Source organism: Argentina silus (genome assembly GCF_951799395.1).
Source record: "Argentina silus genome assembly, chromosome: 1".
Classification (NCBI taxonomy): Eukaryota; Metazoa; Chordata; class Actinopteri; order Argentiniformes; family Argentinidae; genus Argentina; species Argentina silus.
This window is the reverse complement of record NC_139655.1, coordinates 5162907-5182933: the sequence shown is the minus strand read 5'-3', so window position 1 is coordinate 5182933 and position 20027 is coordinate 5162907. Positions and strand designations below refer to the sequence as shown.

Sequence of the window (20027 nt, the reverse complement as noted above, 5' to 3'; positions counted from 1 at the left end):
CTTGCACTCGCCCGTACCAAGCTGCTAACAGGAAGTTGGCATGCTGCCACATTTATTTGGCTCCCCTCTCCATAAAGGTTGGATTATTTTATAAACTCTCTGTCTCCTCTTTTTCGGAGGGGAAAGGGAGGAGGGAGGAGAAGGAGATTCCTTGTTGAAAGAGCAAAAGCCATTTAGAGGAGGTCCACACTCGGAGCTGTGAAAGAAGTGCAGCGATGCGTTTCCCGCTGGTGTTGACACTGCAAGCGGTGTGGGGGAGTGTGTGTCAGGCCATGCAGCACTACCCTGCGGCTTGGGGACACTACGACGTGTGTAAGTCACAGGTGTACACAGACGAAGGACTGACCTGGGACTACATGGCCTGTCAGCCCGAGGCTGCAGACATGACAAAGTACCTGAAAGTGACGCTGGACCCACCCAACATCACCTGTGGGGACCCACCTGAGACCTACTGTGCCCTGGTAAGTTTGTCCTACTCTCAAATGTTACTTTTACTGTACTAGTCAAACTTTGAACGTTGTTGGTAGTCTCTTAGGGTTCCTGTGTTTGATGGTTTTGAACAGTAGAAAACAGCAGATAATGTGTCACACACACACACACACACACACACACACACACACACACACACACACACACACACACACACACACACACACACACACACACATACTGTATATCTCACATTTTACGCATGGTATGCACCCTCTTTGCATGTGCAAATGAGTAATGAATTCAAATTCCCATATTAATTCAGCTGGTGTGACACTCTCAGTAATGGCAGCATACGTGATAGATTAACATTTAATCTCCTCTCAAAAAGGAGCAAAGTAATCGTGTATGAAGATCTCTCATGGGCTAGGGGCCATATACAACCACCTAATTTTGGTTTATTTCTTCCGTCTAACAGTAAATACACAGTGACACCCATATGATGTAAAATAGGCTTGACAATATAGCCCCATCATGTGTGAGCCATGCCAAAATCAAAGCATATCAATGTCAATTTCCTTAATTAATTACACACTTCAATGTATCACTTTTTATGGGATGCCTTTTTCACTCTCATTCTGCTCACGTGGCCATTCTCAATGACAGGTATTCACACTGGCCTCCATGAAAAGGAGCCTCAGAACATAGTGTAGTGGCATTAGAAAATGGAACAGCAACGCAAGAGAAAACCACTTCAAAGTTAGGCTTGCTTTGAGGACCAAAGCTGAATTTTATGTCGTAAAATATTTAATTAGAAAGGGAACTCCTCGTTATTTGGCCTCTTCTTTTAGAAAATCACAGCTGGCAGCCTTCGTTTAGTGACGCAAAAACAAATCCATTTTGGGTCGGTGTTTACCAACCCATCAAAGATTCCATCAGAACAAATGCACTCTTCAAAATATCAAGAGCTCTTAAGATAAATAGTGAGAGGTTCCCAGAAAGTGGTTACTTGAAGAATACAAATCGACAGTCACTATCAGCCAAGAGATGGAAGGAGAAACAGAGAGAGAGAGAAGGGGAAGGAGAAACAGAGAGAGAGAGAAAGAGAGAAAAGGGGGAAGTAGAGGGGTTATGAAAAAATACACAGTGACTGAAAAGTGAATTATTCAATATGTTTTGTAGCTAATGTGTTTTATTCATAGGATACATTATTCAGCCCGACATCTCAGAGGCACTTTTGAAAATGCTGACGCCATGATCGACTCCCAAGGTTAGCTTGAGACGGCTGGCTGCCATCACTGGGGGTCAATGTCAAAATTGGGTCATTTTCTGCTATCCCCTTGGGGTACTGAGCAGCCTGATTGATTCAGTTTGACCCCTGTGCATGTAGTCCTTATTGGTCCTGACTTGGAGGGAGGTACTGTAGTTGTTCTGAACTCGACAAATGAATGATTTCTCGTGTTTGCATGGCTGCACTATTGCAGTCACCCAAGCTTAATTTCATAGCCAGTGGTTCAATCATGTCATTCTATTTAAAGAGGCGTTCATGATTATTTAGTCTTTTAACCGTCCAATGATCTTTTATTGCATCAGCCACGCTATTTCTACTGCAAACGGCAAACACTTTTGAACTCGTATCACTGGCCTCCATGAGCTGTGAGTCAATTTCAGTCAATTAAATAAGCACTTGTCACTCGTTACTGTAGCTTAACGCAGAGTCAGCCCCTGGCCTACCAGTCACAAATCAACTAGGATATTACAGCAAAGAATATGACTCCTTGCTCTTTAGTGCCATTCTTTGCAATCGGTTTGCATTTACTTGGCAGTATCAGGACTCTGGAAATCAATGTTTGAGCAATTAACATTGAAATGGCAGCTACTGTGCTGCTGAAACAGTGCTTATGCCAATAGCAGTTTGCATTATGAATATGATCATTCCGTATTCAGGCGATTACCATTAGCATTGGCTATCTGAGAATTACATCTATGTTAATTGATTTGTGCTCAAATGCAGCCCAGGGTCTGGGCCTCTCGTTCCAGGGCCAGAGAGAGAGATTGTGTTGTGCTTGAGGTGTGGTGCTATCAGGTTCCACTCATTATCCCAAGGCAGGCGATGCAGGCAGACAGCCCCCCCATCTACTCTAGAAAAGCCTTTATTTCGCTCCCAGCTCAATGACCTTTGCCGTAGCAATAACTTGACCCCTAGTGAACTATAGCACATAGCTCTGCCATGATATTACATTTCTCAGTCCCCTCTAGTTATATGAGTTGCCTTTGAAAGCCAAGACAGAGTCTGTGGCACTTCAGTCTCACCTCTCTGGAAGTGTGTCGAGGTGGGGACTGTTAAAGAGGGGTTTCAGCTACATTTTATTTCCAGATAGATTAAGTTGCTTAGAGCGTCTCTTACTGAGTCCTATGTTACCATATTCCTTGGTATTATCATAAAAGTATGAGCAAGCATGATCAAGAGTTGTGTGGCACGCCATAGTGGGTTAGTCGAACCAAGAGGTCTTGTTGTTTTTGCATAATTTTGCATTGTATTACAATGTACTGTATGTCAAGAGAACAAGTCGAAGTGTGTGTGTGTGTGTGTGTGTGTGTGTGTGTGTGTGTGTGTGTGTGTGTGCGTGTGTGTATACTCCCTCGCTTTACAACCAGGAAGTGCTGATGACAGCTGAAACCTGACTCCCGAAGCGCTGAGGTGGATTTCATAGCCAATCAAAACTAAATTAGGAAACAAAAAGATTATTAAAGAGTCCTGCTGCACCGGGCACCGGCCTAGCATTATGAGACGATCATTAAAGGTATTCCTAGGTGACAAGGTTGCTACCTACTGCAACATATTCTTGATTATGGGCTCAACTTACCATGGGGAGACATGCTTCCCCTCAGTATGTAATATGTTGTAGACATTAGATGGCCACTGACGTGAGGAAGGCATATTTTTGAGGAGCCACCTCCATTTGAAATGAAGAATAACATGACCAACATGCATGTAAAATGTCTTTGTCCCTAACTCAAAATAGTATAGAAAACCTCACTCACCTTTTGTTAACTAATAAAAGGGAGAGCACTGCTTGGGTTTGTATTTTGATATAAAATCCTGACCTTTCTCTAAGCTTATCCTGATTACAGAGCTTTCAACCAGGCAGGAGGCATTTTAACTCATGGTGCCCCCCTCTGTGCTGTGCCATCCCTCAAGAGGCTCAGAGATGACATTTCCTTGAGAAACGAGCGTGCTGTCAGCAACAATACGCCTTGTTTCATATTTAAATGTGCAGCTCAGTGAAAGCAAGGGGAGAGAGAGAGTTTCTCAGGCTACAATGTTGTCTCAGACAAATGGTGACATTCTATTTAATCAAATAATTTATTTATGCTATTTTCATGAGGAGCGATTGGAAAACAAGGCACAAAGTGTCTTTTCAAAACTGCTGACATCCTTAAACGAGGACGTTGGACCCTGGGAAATATTAGCATTTTAACAGCACTGAAAAAACGAATTACTTATTGAATAGAACTGTTGAACATCAGAGGAGTATTAAGTAGACTTTATCCATTAATGTGTTTTCTTTCATCCTTGTCTGGCTGAGAGTTGAATCAAGGAGTAGTGAAATGCTCAAAAGAAGCACGAGTTCTGTATCAGAACTCAAACTCTAAAAACTTCAAAGTGAATGTATTTTCCCATGCTGGGAGTGTAAGTAGTGATTTAGGATCACTGTCTAGATTACCAAAAAAGCTTACAATGTTGTATTACATCATCTATTTAGTTTCATTTTAAAATCACGCCAACAATTCCCTTTGAGTTTTTTTTATTGAATTCATCAATTAATCCACACTCACACACTTTATTTTTTTGAGATGGTTTAATTTCCCAACAACCCCCTCAACAAAGAGCCCATTTATATCTGACCTTAAAGTAACAACACAAATCACACACTAACCCAGTGAAACTCAGATCAAGCAGGGTCAGTAATCTGAATGTGATATTGAATCCAAGCAACGCTTGAAGGTTACACACAGCAGTGCTGGAGAGGTGTCCTCTTCATATTTCTCTGGTGACGCTCGGCCATAAAGTTTGCATGAGCACCGGGCGCCGCCTGCACATGTTTATATCTTTTCATTATTTTCCCGAGAACTCTGTCCGGCCCCTAGTCCTCCTCTTATCCGTCTGCCTAGGGCAGGTGCAAGAGAAACCCATTAACAAGGTGATGGCTGAAATTTCCATTTCCAGTTTTTAATGGCGTGCCGCGGCCCAGCCATGCGTGGCTGGACACCTCTGCCCCTGTCCGCAGTGACACAAGAGGAGAGTCGAGAGGCCGCCGTGTAACAGGAGAGCTGGTGTGAGACACTGCCTCCACTACTCTGCTACTGAGATCACTAGTACTTTAGGACACAGGGGTTAGGTACGGTAGGGTAAGCTGGATACTTTTTTAGAGATAAGTTGTTTATGAGTATAGTTCAAATTATTCCAGTCATATTTATTTTTGTTATCGCACATAATCATCATTATCTTCATGGTCATCATTATCATGATCATCATTATTATAGTAATCTTCATGAACCATCATAATCATCATCATCACCAGCTGCTGCTGCTGCAGTGTTATGGAAGTGTCATCGTAATTTTCCAGACACATTCTTCTCATCATGGTCACCGTAGTGATCTTTGGCAGATTCTATAGATCAGAAACACCTGGAAAAAGAGGTGTAATGCAGAATTGTAGATCCAAAAGTATGCAGTCAGAGATTCACAGGGATAAAGAAGCAGATACATCAAGGCGGTTATAGTGTAGAAGGCAGCTGTATTTGTGATATTCCTGTCTCTAGTTGTCTATCTGGAGTCCATCAGGCCATTCAGCATCTGCCAAACCATGTGTTCTGCCACAACAAGATAAGAGAGTTCTACCCTCCCATGATGCTTTCTGTCAAGTTTTCATCAGCATATTTTGCCCTTGCTGTAATGTAAGCAGAGCAGTGAGGACAACGGAATCAAACAGCGGAAATTTCCCATTATCTCTCTGTATGCCTTGTCTGTGTTTTCAATGTAAAATGATATATTTGAACAGGATAGACAAGGGGTGTAAGATGCCATTCCAAAATGAATTTATGGACAATATAACAGATAAAGAGTGGTTTTCCATCTCGGGGGGACTTTGAGAGACAGAATCCAACTTTCTTAGTCCTGTTTTTCCACAATAACAACTCTTCATACATTCTGAAATAAATGATTTCTGATGGATTAGTCCTGGAATTAACATTCCCAAGTAGCTGTCGAGCTTTGCTATTGACAACTAGTCACAAAATCCACATTGTCTTGATGGTAATGTGCTGAGCACATTCATCCCAAAGGAACTGAAGACTCATGAATAAAATGAGTTTGATTTCTACAGTATGACACAGGGAATTTTTGATAATGTATTCTATTTTACTACGGTTTTTCTTTCTCTCCTTTTAATGCAATGCGAGCACCAAATCCCTCTCATGGTAATAGGGCTTTTGTTGTGTTTCACAGTTCATCACACATGGAAATTATCGTCTGAAACCCCCTCTGTGTATGGGCTTCTAAGAATAGCTGTGATACAGTAGTAGCCCATCTGAAGCAGGGCTCTGGGATCCATTGACTTTTAATTGCTGTTAGCGTCTCTGGGGCGGCCGTCCCCTTGGCTCTCACTGTGCTGTCACGCTTGCTGTGTTGGATGGCCACATTGACTTTCAGACTGTTTCACTTGCCAGGCCACAGGCCCACCCACACACACACACACGCGTGCGCACACACACACACGCATGCACACACACACACACACACACACACACTAAATGGCTTGCCATGACAGCAGAGACGAAGTACATTTACTAACTCCTTAGTGCAAGATGACACACTGATACACGCATTTGAGAGGGCCTTTTTTTAAATGTATGTGTATGCAGATGCTAATACTGATGGGTATCGAGGGAGATAAGCACGCAGTAGTGGCATGTTGAATGAATGGGTCACTGATCCCATTCCTCATTTAGATCAATGGCAGAAGGTCACAAGGTGCTATGTTCAGATACACAGACAGGGGTGGCAGGGAGAGAAGGGTGACTGCTTTCCACAGCACCACGACCAGGCCGTATTTCCATTTCAGACCCATTAACTCCCTATTGGAGGAGGTGTGTGTGTGTGTGTGTGTGTGTGTGTGTGTGTGTGTGTGTTTGGGGGGGGGTAAAAAGATTAATGAGTGTGTGTGGTTCCTGGATGTCAAAACAACCCCATTTGCTAAATGGAGACTGAGAAAAACAGCCCCAGTGAAGGAAGGATCCTATTGATAAACAAATTGATAGCTTTAAATGGTGACCTGCAAGCCGTGCTAGATCATGCCAATTTTGAGGAAGGGAGAGCAAAAAAAAGGGAAACAAATTAACAAGATACAGGCTATATTGTTCACTGTGAGAGGTTGGGGTAGAATTAATGACTCTATCAATTTTCAAGGAGAAGGGAGTAGTCGAGAGGAGCTTTTTGGAGGAAGAAGTCTCTTTAAAAAAGGCTCAAGATTAGTTTTTATTTTTCCTCTCTCGCTTTCTTCTGAGGTTGTTTCCTCCCCTCCTACTGTAGCTGGCCTAGAGGTCATCTCCTGTGCTGCATTTGAGGATCACGAAAGGCTGCCTGGCTGAATCTGACAGGCCTTAGACAAGCCCTGGGATTACCATGACTGACAGTTCAAAAATACAATGATCTGTTGTGTCTGGCCCATGCTGAGCACAGGCAAATTTGAAATCAATAACAATGCGATCAGAACTGGAAATCAAATGCAGAATAACTTCCCTGGACGTCAGGGAATTTGATCAAAATGCTGATGTCTTTTCTCCTCTGTTGGTAACCCTATCTACAGCTTAGTGCAATAAGGATAGGTAAAGATACCTTAGTGAGTGGAGGAGATGTTCACATTGAGGATAGATAAGGGTTCTTTAAGAAGGGACTGAGGGACTAGCAGCCTATCAAGATCCCATACAGTGCCTCATGGTTTTGGGCAAATTATGAAAGTGTTGCTATTTCTCAGAACATTTTAATATACATCGGAAGAGGAAAAACGCATTTCGTGTGCAGGAAGTTGCTTTGCAAGCTTGCATCTGTTCCACGGAGGGAGGGTGGGATTGGTCAGCGCAAGAGAAGACACTAAAATGAGCTGGCTTAATTAAAGAGACCTGAACCAGGGCAGCTATTTACTCTAATTCTGACATAAATCTGTGGTTATCGCACTAGCGAGACTGTCTCCCCCATTTTAGGAGGGACCCAAGAGCATTCACTTAATGAGGAGCTTCCCTGATGAAGCAGTGGAGAGAATTACAGTTTATTTCAGGAGGAAAAAGGACAAAAGGGCTGAATTAAACTGTGGGGATGTAGTTACCAGAGTGCATCCTCTGTGGATATTGAGATGGTTAGCATTTTATTACCCGAGTCAGGACACTAATCGGTAAATTGAGTCTGGACTTGCAGTGTCTGCAGGTCTTGTGGCCTACAGGCAGTGGAGATACACGGCTGGCATTTCAACCTCTCCGTCTCACCCCCACCGTCCTCTCTGGGATACTGTCTGACTTGCTTTTTTCCCTAATTAGCCATTTGTTTTATTTCTTTATACATTGCTGGAGGTTTTTTGGTGCAAGACACTGGCTGAAACAAAGGCATTCGAAACCTTTCTGCCACATACAGAAATGACACTTGTCCAATGGTTGTATGTGACAGTGTCAATGGTATTTGTTATACAGTCATGGAATGCAGCCAGCATTTCAAAGACTTGGCATGGAATATATTTTGTTTCCTCTGTCTGCACATCAGAGGGGTCTAAATGAAATGATTCAGTTGCACGCGCCAGACATTAGACATCACTCGGGGACCCCAGACATTAGACATCACTCGGGGACCCCGTGCACATTGTTCTGCCTTTGAAGGCTATCTCTCCTTTAATAATGGTAATTGCGTTTCAGTCTATTCCCCAGCATTGACGTGACTGCTCCAACTGACGGACATCCATAATAGTGGGTATTGTCGTTTCATTTGCCTGCTTCCTTAATTTGCCAGTTTCCTTAAATCTTGTCAAGTTCTCTCTCTGTGTCATAGTGTTAGCTAGCTTGCTCTCTTGTCATGAGCGTCAGCTTCTTTACTATGATTGTATAAAACACTTTGGTTGTGGTAACTGGCAGTACAAGCTAAAGACTCAAGACTTATTCTATAGAGCGTCCTGTTCATCCCATTTGATTGGAGTGCAGTCTCTTCTGTCCAGCATTAGATTTTCCTTTGGACTCACCAGGGATCCCCTTGTGAATTTATTTGATTTGATCACCACTGATTATAGGTAACAGAATTAGGGGTTATGAATCTGACCCAGGTTCTCTGAAGGAAATGAGGAAGACCCCGTTGCTATGGGACACGCACTCTGTGTACCTATTAGCCTATTCAACTACGCTTCTACAAGCTGAGGACGCTTGCAGGCACGTAGCCCCGCCTAAGGCCCAGCCTATAAAGCTTCATGCATAGTGCTCATTTATTCTGCGTCTCCCTCATCTCCTTCAGAGAACCTGGGTTACACGTGTAACCCCTGTGGTGGAAATAGTTCTATGAATGTATTTTCCATAACACCCCTAGTTCTCTTTCAGTCGACTCGATTCGACCCCTCACTATGGGCACTACACTTGCAAAACGCCCTGATTGCACTTCATCATAGAGTAAGACAATGACCCAAAACATACTGCCATAGCAACTAGGGAGTTTTTCAGAGCCAAAAAGTGGAAAAGTCTTGACTGGCCAAGTCAATTTTCTGATTTAAATCCAACTGAAAATGCATTACATTTTCTGATGATAAGCTTGTAGGCAAAAATACCTTAAAACAAACAACAACTGAAGATGGCTGCAGTACAGGCCTGAATCAATTAAATAAAAGCTTACAATCTCTATTTTAACCTTATAGTTCGATTTTAAATCCAAACTTTTATAGTATAGAGCCAAAAGAAGAAAAATATGCTTCACTGTCCTATTATATGGCTGTATATATACACTGTATATCTCCCATGTTTAGGATTGACCCAGATGTTTTTTACGTGCTTGTTATTTAGTTATATCCAGCTGCCACAACCACTAAACTTGCATATAGAGTAAACAGGGTGCGAAGCTTCTTGCTCCATTAAACACCAATACATTATTTTAGTAATAAAATTGCATATTATTAACTCATGGAGATATAATGTTTCTCAGTTGATTCTGTGCATTTCAGCAGTAGGCTATATGGACACAGCGTGCTCACAAAGCAAAGAGTGCAGTTCTTGTCATTAATTTTCCGCTCTGGCACTGCAGGTCCTATTGCTTGGTCCTTAAAATAACCGGATATTTAAACAATTTACACTCGGTATCTCTGCAATTCATGAAATGCTATGATAAACTTGATTTTGCTAAATCTATGTGATAAGGCAAACCATTCTCTTTTCAAACATCCTTCACAGCTCTTGTCACCACCTTGTGGTGGCTTTCGGCAGCACTTCACACCGTGTGTCCACTGCAGCAGCGGCATTGAGGTATACCCTGCTGCAATGACGGTTTGCTTGTATTAAACACCTGCCAACTGTATATGTGCAACATCTAGATTGCTATTCTACAGGAGCTTTGGAATTATGGGGAGTTTTGGTGCTTAATGGAGCAAGAAGCTTCTTAACCCAGTTTACTCTCATTCTATCTCCAAGTTGAGTAGTCTATAGCTAAATAGTGAACCATCCCTTTAAGCCATAGTGTAACATTTAAAATCATGTCATGACACTACACACAGTAGCAGTAACACACATCATGTTGAATCTGTTCTCACAGACTACATATTTAAGCATGTCATTAGTAGATGTTTATTTTTAATCACTGATCATTGTAACTACTCATCCATCTTCAGATGCTAAACTAAGTTAGTGATCTGGTAGCTTACCATGAGGTTAGTGGAGCCATTGAGTCTCATGGGGCTCATTTATTTGCACTCTGTCATTGAAACGCCTCATACGAGACTCTACACTTGTATGAAAAGGCAAACGGTATAAAATCCTCTTTGCTGAGGCAGCCACTAATTCTCTATTGGTTTTTTCGTTTTGGCTCCGAAACGACTAAGCAATTTGTTTTATTCCCTGTTGAATAAATTACGCCCTGCTAATAATCCTAATTAGTTCTCCTAATGTATTTTTATTCTCCTCAAGTATTCCCTCTTGTGTGCAACTAGGAATGGAATTCAGAATGTGGGTGTGATCCGGTCCCCCTTATATGTGTGTTGTTTTAATCTCCCATGACTTTTGTCGCAAATTCTTTACATCAAAGATGTTACTGTATGGTTCATGATAAAATGTTATTCAATTTCTTATCTCATTAGAGCACACAGAGCAAAATAAGCTTGTTCTCATTGGAGTGGGGAGATGTGCCCCTCTGTCCAATCAGGTATGATTGGACAGATATATTATTATATCTTATCAGCAAATGTTCACCTTTGTCTCCTTACCTGAAAATACATACCCCTTCAGACTCACACAGAGACCTGAGTGCTATTAATGTTGTGGGCTGCCTGGTGGGACCTCTAATTCAGTATATTGATGGATATTATTTTGAACTGTGCGGCTGCTTTTGGAGAATGGATGAAAGCAAGCGTGTGTGAGTGTGCTCCGGAGAGCCATGTGGCACCGCATGACACGGTTTAGCTCTGCCAAGAGATAAGAACACTTCGTAAGCCGCTCACCGCACCAACCCACAGGATTCGCCTCGTAATCGTCTTTGTTGGAAGTTGTTGGGATTTTCTAAACCGTCAATTTTAGGAGTGCTAGAATTGATTTTGTATGCCATAAATGTTCAATGTGAAAATCATTTGGAATAGATTATGAAAGATGGGTTCATCCAGAGAGGGTTGAATATTCCCATGCACGCTCAACTGATAAACCAGTCAGATATACAGTACACGGTAGTTTGCTTAAAGCTGTTTAAATTAGATTATCATATAACGATAAAGCATTTCACTGTTCAACAGGGTAGCTTGCTCAATGTGATGACTGGGACATTTTCAAGCACTACTGTATAATTGGAGCAGGAGAGAGTGGAAGGAGAGGAGTGAAAAGGAGGGGTGATCTATGTGCGATCATCAATCTATTGTTGCCGTTCAGCACATATTGGTTTAATTTGGAACAGGAGCAGATTGGCTGCTCAAATTGGGTGTCAAACTATTGTGCTGACAGGATGCACGCCTTGCGAGAAGTACTCTTAGCTTGTAAAATGTTGGCAGTAAGCAGGCCTGCAACATTGGGCAAAGCCTGGTGTGAAGTGTAGGCGGAGGGTTAAGTATGGCTGGCACTGTGTTTTCATATGATAGCGTCATTAGCATAGCTGTTAACACTTTGTTGTTGCCATTCGCCTCCACACTTCCTCTCTTCTGAGACTTGTCGTGGTTTATGGTTTGAATAGAAGGACGGAGGAGTGAAGATACGGTCTTAGGGGATCCGAGAAATATGTGATCTGATTGGCTAAAACTGCGTTCCAAGCCATGCATCAATCTCTGACATTCACACAGTTGAGAACATATGTATGGCTGAGAACTGGGTGTCGGTCAGTTAAGGGTTAACGCATACAAGCGACAATCCGATGGCTTTTCAAAACAAAAACTGTCTGACATTTCTCTTGCCTCGAATGATGATACCCCTGCTTACCACAAAACAACGATGTACATTTTCCCAGCCTAAAATATATATATATATGTCAACACTGTAATAACACTACAGTGATGGTTGTCCTACTAGCCAACAAGCGATGTTTTGGCTGCACAGTAATTGTTTAGGTAAACTGATAACTAGCATCAGAGAAGGCTAGCAAGCTAGGTGCACTCGTTTTCTTTTCTTTCTTTTTTCTTTTACAAGCCATGACCACCAGTGCTGTAGCTAGCTACTTTTCTTTCCCACAAAATATGACTTCTTTACAAGATAATGCAGCTGGCTAACTAGATGGCTAAATGGGAAATACTAACAGTATCCCTATGTTGGCATATGTGAAGGACGCGTTTTGCGCCATCCTTGACTAAAGCGGCGCGCCTCGTTTTAGCGGAGCGCTCTGGGTGCTCCCTTATTGAATTGTGTTTGGGCTAAGAAACCAATCAAATTGACGGAGGAACGGAACAATTTAAAATTTGATGACTGCTACTTCGGTGGAAAATTAGGATGTCTTCCACTACAAAGCTCCTCTGTTACTAGCATATAAATGTCGACGAAATTTGTATTAGCATAATCGCTAATCGTTGTTAGGTACCTTGCTACCTAAAGCACTGTATCAGGTAGCCTAGCAACAGCAGTCGTCTTTTTTCCACTCCGTTTTGAAGGCCGCTGTTTCAGATTCAGAAGAGGTGCGCCACGTTTTTTTGTAGGCAAAAGAGGCTTTGATGGACACAGCCCCTATGCCTGTCACAAAATTACATGTTACAGCCTGTGAGGGAGCATTTTGAGGGAACTATAATTACGTGGTGTATTAAAACTGCAGAATTCCAAGGTGTGGTAGGGTGAAGAAGAAAAAAAGGTCAGTTTTATAAAAAGCAATAATGCACTCCAGGATATGCATTGACAGCCGATATCCGCACCCTTCCGGATATCAGCTGTTAATGCACACCCTGGAGTGCATTAATGCTTACTTAATGATTATAGACAGAGAGGATAAAACACTCCTATCCACAGAGAAGAATGTAGTGATATGTACAGAAATTCTGAGTAGTGATGCTGGACCTAATATGTATTAGATACACTTCCTGCTGCTACACTAAGCATGATCCCAACCTCTTATTTATAGTGCCCCCACCCACCTCCTCAAGCCCAATCAGCCTCCATAACCACTCTGCCTCCCCCTTCACCAAGGGCCCTGCTCTGTCCCTGCATTGTCGCCGTATAGGTGTAAGCAATATGGTAGTTACTCTATCTTTCCAACTGATACAGGCCATTTGGAATTTTTGCCATATTACTTATTTACATCTGACCAACGGGGGGTAGGGGCAAGGGCTTGATGTTTAAAGGCAGGGAAGTTAGCTACTGTATCGAAAGCCATAGTTCCGTCTTCTCAGTCGTTTCATGTTGCCTCTCCATCTTTCTGTCATTCATGTATTTCAGTTTGAATGCAAGAAGGATGTTTTCCAGTTCATGTGTATGACTAACCGCCAAGAGTATTTGTTTATGCAAAGAAGACACTTCCATTCAGCTTTTTGATCAGGGGGACACATTATGTGAGTCATAGTGGTGAAAAGGCCTGAAAATTACAGGTAATGAATCCAATCTCAGGAGCGGTGAGAAAACTATTCATAATTTCATGTTGTCAGCGCAGCCTCCAGGACTCTTAAGAGGGAGCGAGACGAGATCTAGGCCAGTTATTGAGAATGAGTAGCGTTCTCCTTTTCATCGCATACTTGTTTGATTGCCTTAATTTCCGCTCATGTATTTGATGTTTTTTCCCCAGTTAAAGACAGTTATTGAATACATATTCAGCCTCTGATTCACCGCTTCTTTGTTTGCTCTCTTATTAACCCTATTCCATGCCTATTCCATTGGTGAGGAATTCACCTCATTGTGGTATTACCTCTCTCTTGAACTGCACCATCAAGAAATGAAAAAAGGCAGTGCAACACAATGTTGCATTCAGGTACACTGCACTAATGTTTGCGTTACCTTTGTTATATAATAGCCCTTGGCTCACTTGCGATTTTATTTTGTGAGCCCAACCTAATGAATATTCAACAGAGCTCTGTTAAGGCCCTATGCAAGGAGGGAAGATATACTGGTGAGTGGCATTCACAAAACATCTTCCCCCAAATCCCTTCTGGACGTCTGGCTGCCTCCAGCATAACAATTATAAATCCACCTGATAATACCTCTGTCACCGTGACAGCTGTCACCAAATCAGCCATGTTTTTTTTTCTGCTTGATTTTGTTGTCTCAAATTAACAAATGCGTCTCCTCAGAGTAAAGTGTTTGTTTTCCTTATGTCCTCTGGGAACATATTTAAAGTCATTTTTGTGAGGTTTTGAGAGGCTATAGTTATATTGTTGAATGTGTCTGTTGTGTAGATGCTGTACCCATAGGCTGAAAGCTTGTATCTTGTGTTCTAACTGTAAAGCTGTCATTCCTAACATTATTTCTGATACATTTTGGCCACAGGAAAGCATTTAGCCTCCATCTGAAAAGGCGTGTGGCAGTTGAGTCTTACCTTGTATGCATAAATCACAGGCAACACAATCATTACAATAGATTACAGCAACATTATGACAATACATTAAGTTTATGGTCCCCACCACTCAACCATAAAACACAGCTCTACTCCTGTGAGTGGGGTCTGTAGATTAATCAGCTAATGTTGGGAATGGAACAGACAACAATATTTAATCAGCTGACAGCAACTGGAAGCTAGCGCGGCACCGTAATCCTTCCCCCAGACCACCACACCACATCGCCTGCTACAGGAGCTGATGAAAAGGCCTTCAATCAATTCCGCTAAGCGGTAGAGCCTGGGTAGCAGAGAGAAATATGGTTAACAACCTCTGAACTCTGTTCCTCAGTGTTGATGTGGGGGTTGGCGAGAGGGCTAGAGCTAAGTGGATAACTGTCAGTGCATCTGGTGGAGACATGGCCCCTGTAAAATCAAAATCAGTGAGGAGAGAGAAGGAGGCAAACATAACAGTACCACTGCACTGGGATGAGACAAGAGTGGTAGATCCAACATGGCTACTGATCACTCCTTTTTTCTCTCTGTAGAAGAGACTGTAGCGCTTTTGAGTTATCCCTCTCCATTTATCTCTCACTTGCTCACACTCTTACAGCCACACACACACACACACACACACACACACACACACACACTGAACCTCCCTTATCACCTTCTACCTCACTCTTTCCCATCTTTTATCTTTCTCTCTTCCACTGTCATTCCCTGTCTCTCCCTGCCTGAATTCCCCAGAGTGCACACAGAACCTTTGCTACTTAGGTGAACAACACCACTTCTCACAGAAGATCTAAGGCTTTTGTATCCAATCAGACACCTCTCAAACCTTCTCCCCAGTACCAACTGGAATGTTAGATAATGGGGGATAAAAACAAGACATAAGCAATGAAGCCTTTATTGCGTTTCTCTATTGCCTAAACCATTTGTATATTGTTTTCATTGCATTATCCCGTTAACACATGACAGTGTATACCACAGATGGAAATGCTATTATATTTTTGTCAGGTACTGTTTGTTCAATGTTATGCTGATAATGATATCATGTGTCATATCGCTGTTGTGAAAAAGATATGTATACTCTACATGCAATCTTTGTTTCACATATCTTTACATTTTCGGTGCTGACTTATAGGGTTCATCAATCTACTGTAGTACGGTATGTCAGTTCAGATGCACAACATTTATAAATCCACCTGATAATACCTCTGTCACAGAGACAGCTGTCACCAAATCAGCCATGTTTTTTTTCCTGCTTGATTTTGTTGTCTCAAATTAACAAATGCGTCTCCTCAGAGTAAAGTGTTCGTCTAATGTGTGGAGAAGCTGTTGCGCACATGTCAAGAATATTCATGTTTTTGTGTTGTCAGTTTCTTTAGAACTGTAATGGACAAACAGACAATAGCCGGCCATCACACAGCATCGACATCTCACAGGATACTGTCCTGTATGTGAGCATGCTGAAGTTGATCAATTGTATGTGTATGCACTCTGTGATCCTGCACATTGTGATCGTTTGTTCAGAACCAAGGACAGCTCACAGAGTACACTTTCTTGTTTGGCTTAGTTGCATGGTGGAAAAGCATCAGAGCAGTTCCGGTGGTGAACCTGAGGATGTTCTTAGCTCTAGTAGGTTCCCAGTATTACCCATAAAAGAATCCTGGCAGACAATACCTACTGATACTAAACAGAGAAATATCTGTACTATCAAAGAAGTTAGAAAGGATCAGATTCATGCAGTGCATTTGTTTGTATGTGATAATAACGCTTTCATGAGCTGTTGGAATGATGGTGATAGAAACATGAATGAGGCATCTTGAATGTTCTGCGTTTAACACTCTTCACATGGTTAAGTTGCCGTTCCAGTACCCCACCACTACTTATCAGCAATTATTGCAGTTGAGTGGTGTCTGATTTAATTAGGTGTATGGGCTGCCATATTTCCATTATAAAGTGCAGACTGGGAGGGGGTAGGAGGTTTGGCAGAGCTGCTAAACCTCTCCGCTAACAGACGCTCTCCCTGGGTCTCCGTCTGGATTTTCTCTCTCTCTCTCTCTCTCTCTCTTTAACTCTCTTTCTTTCTTTCTTTTTCACACACACACACACACACACACAAACACACACACATTTCATATCTTCAGTCTGCATGAACTGTGATTGATACTAACTGTATGTGAGAAAGATTTTGTATGCGTTTGACCTGCTGAGATATGTGGTGTTTGTGTGTGTATGCATACACACGTCCAGTATCTGTACTTTTGATTGAAAGCTGAGATGGCCAAGTCTCCCAGGCAGTAGCCAGATGTGACCTTTGACCAGACCTTGGACCAGGGTGGATTTGGGAGGGCCGGGGGCGACTGCTCTGAGACTGCTCCCATCTCAGCCCAGGAGAAGAGCTGACACACCAGACTTCAAACACAGCACCATGACTGATAACGACGCAGAGATAATGTCTATGAGGTGGAGTGTATTACAGCCAGCTCCTATGCCTGATAATATTGTACAGTGAGAAGAAACTGGAATTCACATCCTCTTGAATGATATCACTACTGCACAGTCACGCCTGATGTAGGCAGAGAGAGAAAGAGAGAGAGAGAGAGAGAGAGAGAGAGAAATAGGGAGGGAGAGAGAGAGATCTGTGGATATCGGTGGATAGAGCTGAGAGATGTTCAGGGTCTTAAGAAGCCCAAGCCCCAGTGCCTGGTTTCACTCACTGTAGGCCTACCGTCGTCTCTGTCAATCTCAGGGAGAGAAGTATCAACCCGCGCAGGAGCATCCGAGGTGTGGGAGTGTGATAGAATAATAGAGCAGGACGTCGAAAGAGCTAGTTTGACAATAAACGTCAAATCGAAGATGGGGCCTGGAACAGTGAAGGGGGAAAGAACATAGAGATGATGTGGGTGAGCAGAAACTCGGAATTCTGCAAAACCTAAGAGATGACAGGTTTGATTGTACAAACGTCCTTGTTAGTCACACAAAATAGAGAGTCACAGAACACTCACTGACACAGAACACCCTTATGGGGGAAGGAGAAATTTCAATATTGTCCCAAAAAACTTTCTTCAGTTCACATGGAGGTATGTGGAATCTTTAAGAAGATGTAACATGTGTCTGATCAAGTATGATTCTATTTTTTTTCTTTGATTACACAGTCTGACTCATACTGTAGGACTTAACTGCCAGTACCATGTCAGAATAGCAGAGTTTTCTGTCCCCTAGTGATCCACATATCTATCAACTTTATTTCAAAGTTTCAAGCCTAGCCCTCGATTGAATGCAATATTCTCATCTCTCTGTGCTATGGTGGTTATGAGACAACCGATTGCATCTAATCTGTCTTTTTAATGGATTGCATAGCAGATGAAACGCAAAGTCAGTGCTTCTTCAATTTTTTACAGTATTTGTGGGGAAAACCAAGCATGCACTACTAGAACCCTGACAAGCCAAAAGGACTCCCCCATATTTGTCTGTGTGGTCTCATTAGTGTGAATCTCTTGGTTTAATTAATCAGAGACGGAGTGCTTAATTCATCTTATATTTCAGCAGAGTGGAGTTGATTAGAGTTAGCTGTTCCCTCTAGCCCTTTTTAACTTTATTTTTTTCCTGTTTTTAATGGCTGCTCATCAGGGCAAGAGAGACAATCAGCGAGCTGAGAACACTCGACTCTTTCAGAAAGCTATGATTACAACGATGCCGTGTTCGGAGGGTCACCATTTCTCTCTCAGTCTGAAGTGTGTCCTCTCAAGCCGTTTCATCAGACTTGTTGCCGTAGTGTTTTTTAGTGACAGCATGCTACGTTACCTCTGTTTGGACCTAGAACCTAGATACAGGGATATGCACGTGTGAACGTGTTAAATGGGACCTTATGCCTGAATTCGCACTGCTACAGCTACCATAGACTCTGGTCTTAGTCAATTGTTAATGAACAGTATTAATAAAAATAATATTGTGTGTGTGTGTGTGTGTCTGTCTGTCTGTCTGTTTTTCTGTCTGTCTGTCTGTCTGCTTGTTTTTGTCTGTCTGTCTGTCTGCTTATTTCTGTGTGTGGACATGAGATTCTTCAGCGTGTACCGTATGTGCCTTGCTAGCAAAGTGTGTGTGTGTGTGTGTGTGTGTGTGTGTTTGAGCAATTGTGTGTGAGTGTCGTGATCCTGCAAGCCTTGGAGAGGAAAAGGACTGAGCTCTTTTTCCCCAGAGTCACCTGTCAATCATTTTCTCAGATTCAGTGGTAAAAAGAGAAGAAAAAGAAGCAACCCTCCCAGTAGAATGACTAAAGAGACCTTCAGTGATCTGACAGAGGAGCCGGGAGCTGAATTTAAAGTACACCAAAGCAGTTAAATATCCACACTGGGAATGCCTGCGTTTACAACGGTATTGATTTTAATCATCCTTAAAAAGCCCTGCTTTTCCAAAATCCGCTCAGACATCTTGCATCAGAAAATAAAAATGGTATGAATCACGAAGGTGCTACCCTACCAGGAGAAGGCAAGGGCAAATTGATTGCATTTTTCTACATCTCCAACACAATAGTGGAGAATATTCAACGTAAAAAGAAATGCGTCGCGGGATGGCATAGTGCATTCTTTTAACCTGTTAAGACAGCGATGCGCACGTTTCCAAAGATCAGTGTGGGCGATCATGCAGTGTGGGAGTGAACTTGCGCAGGCCTTTTGTATACTAGTTTATATTATTTTCCCTTCCCAATATTACCATGGATTGATTAAGTGGTATTTGACAACTTTCAGGATGATTCTAACAACCATCTTTTTAGTTTGTGCGTAAAGGCTCTCCAGACATATTTTCCATGATGTAGGTATGCATATTTTCCTATAATCTGTACAATGTTTAAGATACTCTCCTATTTGATTTGATACACTATCAAAGACAAAGACAGTTCCATGATTTAATTAGTAATTGGCACAGGGGGCTGAGGTGATCGATGTATGCAACATTGGTCATTCAATGTTTTAGACTTACATGATAGTGATCCGAGAATAGGCATACTTCCACATCTATTAATAGAGGATATACTGGTGGTATGAGGGATTATCCCCAACAGATGACAACTGCTGCCATTATGATAAAATAAGTGTCTATTTTCGCCTATTGGTAATTATTCAGCATGGAACGGCATACGTGTTTAAATATGCAAACTCCTCTTGGCATGTCCTCTGAACTCCCATTGCCCTTCCTTTTGGTGCAAAGTTTGTGTTGGTGGGGGCAGATGCACTTTGCGGTGACACCGAATTACCAAAACTGTCTTTGCACATGGTTTTAGTGTTGTGCAGCCCTCTTTGCCTGCATGCATGTTGACTTATGATGCATTTGATATCAGTGAGATGATGAAAACCTAAAGCGGGTGATTTTAAAT

The 20027-nt window shown here is 42.2% G+C and overlaps 1 protein-coding gene across 3 annotated transcripts in view; it reads left to right on the top strand.

The window, feature by feature from the left end:
- Positions 1–215: 215 nt before the first annotated feature.
- The window catches only part of ntng1a (netrin g1a), a gene marked incomplete at its 5' end in the record, with an annotated part of 79804 nt that continues 59992 nt past the window's right edge, over positions 216–20027 (top strand). For all 3 annotated transcript variants that reach the window (XM_083671759.1, XM_083671760.1, XM_083671761.1), the window contains one exon: positions 216–461. In XM_083671759.1, coding sequence (XP_083527885.1) covers positions 216–461 — 246 coding nt within the window. The remainder of the gene's footprint in view (positions 462–20027) is intronic.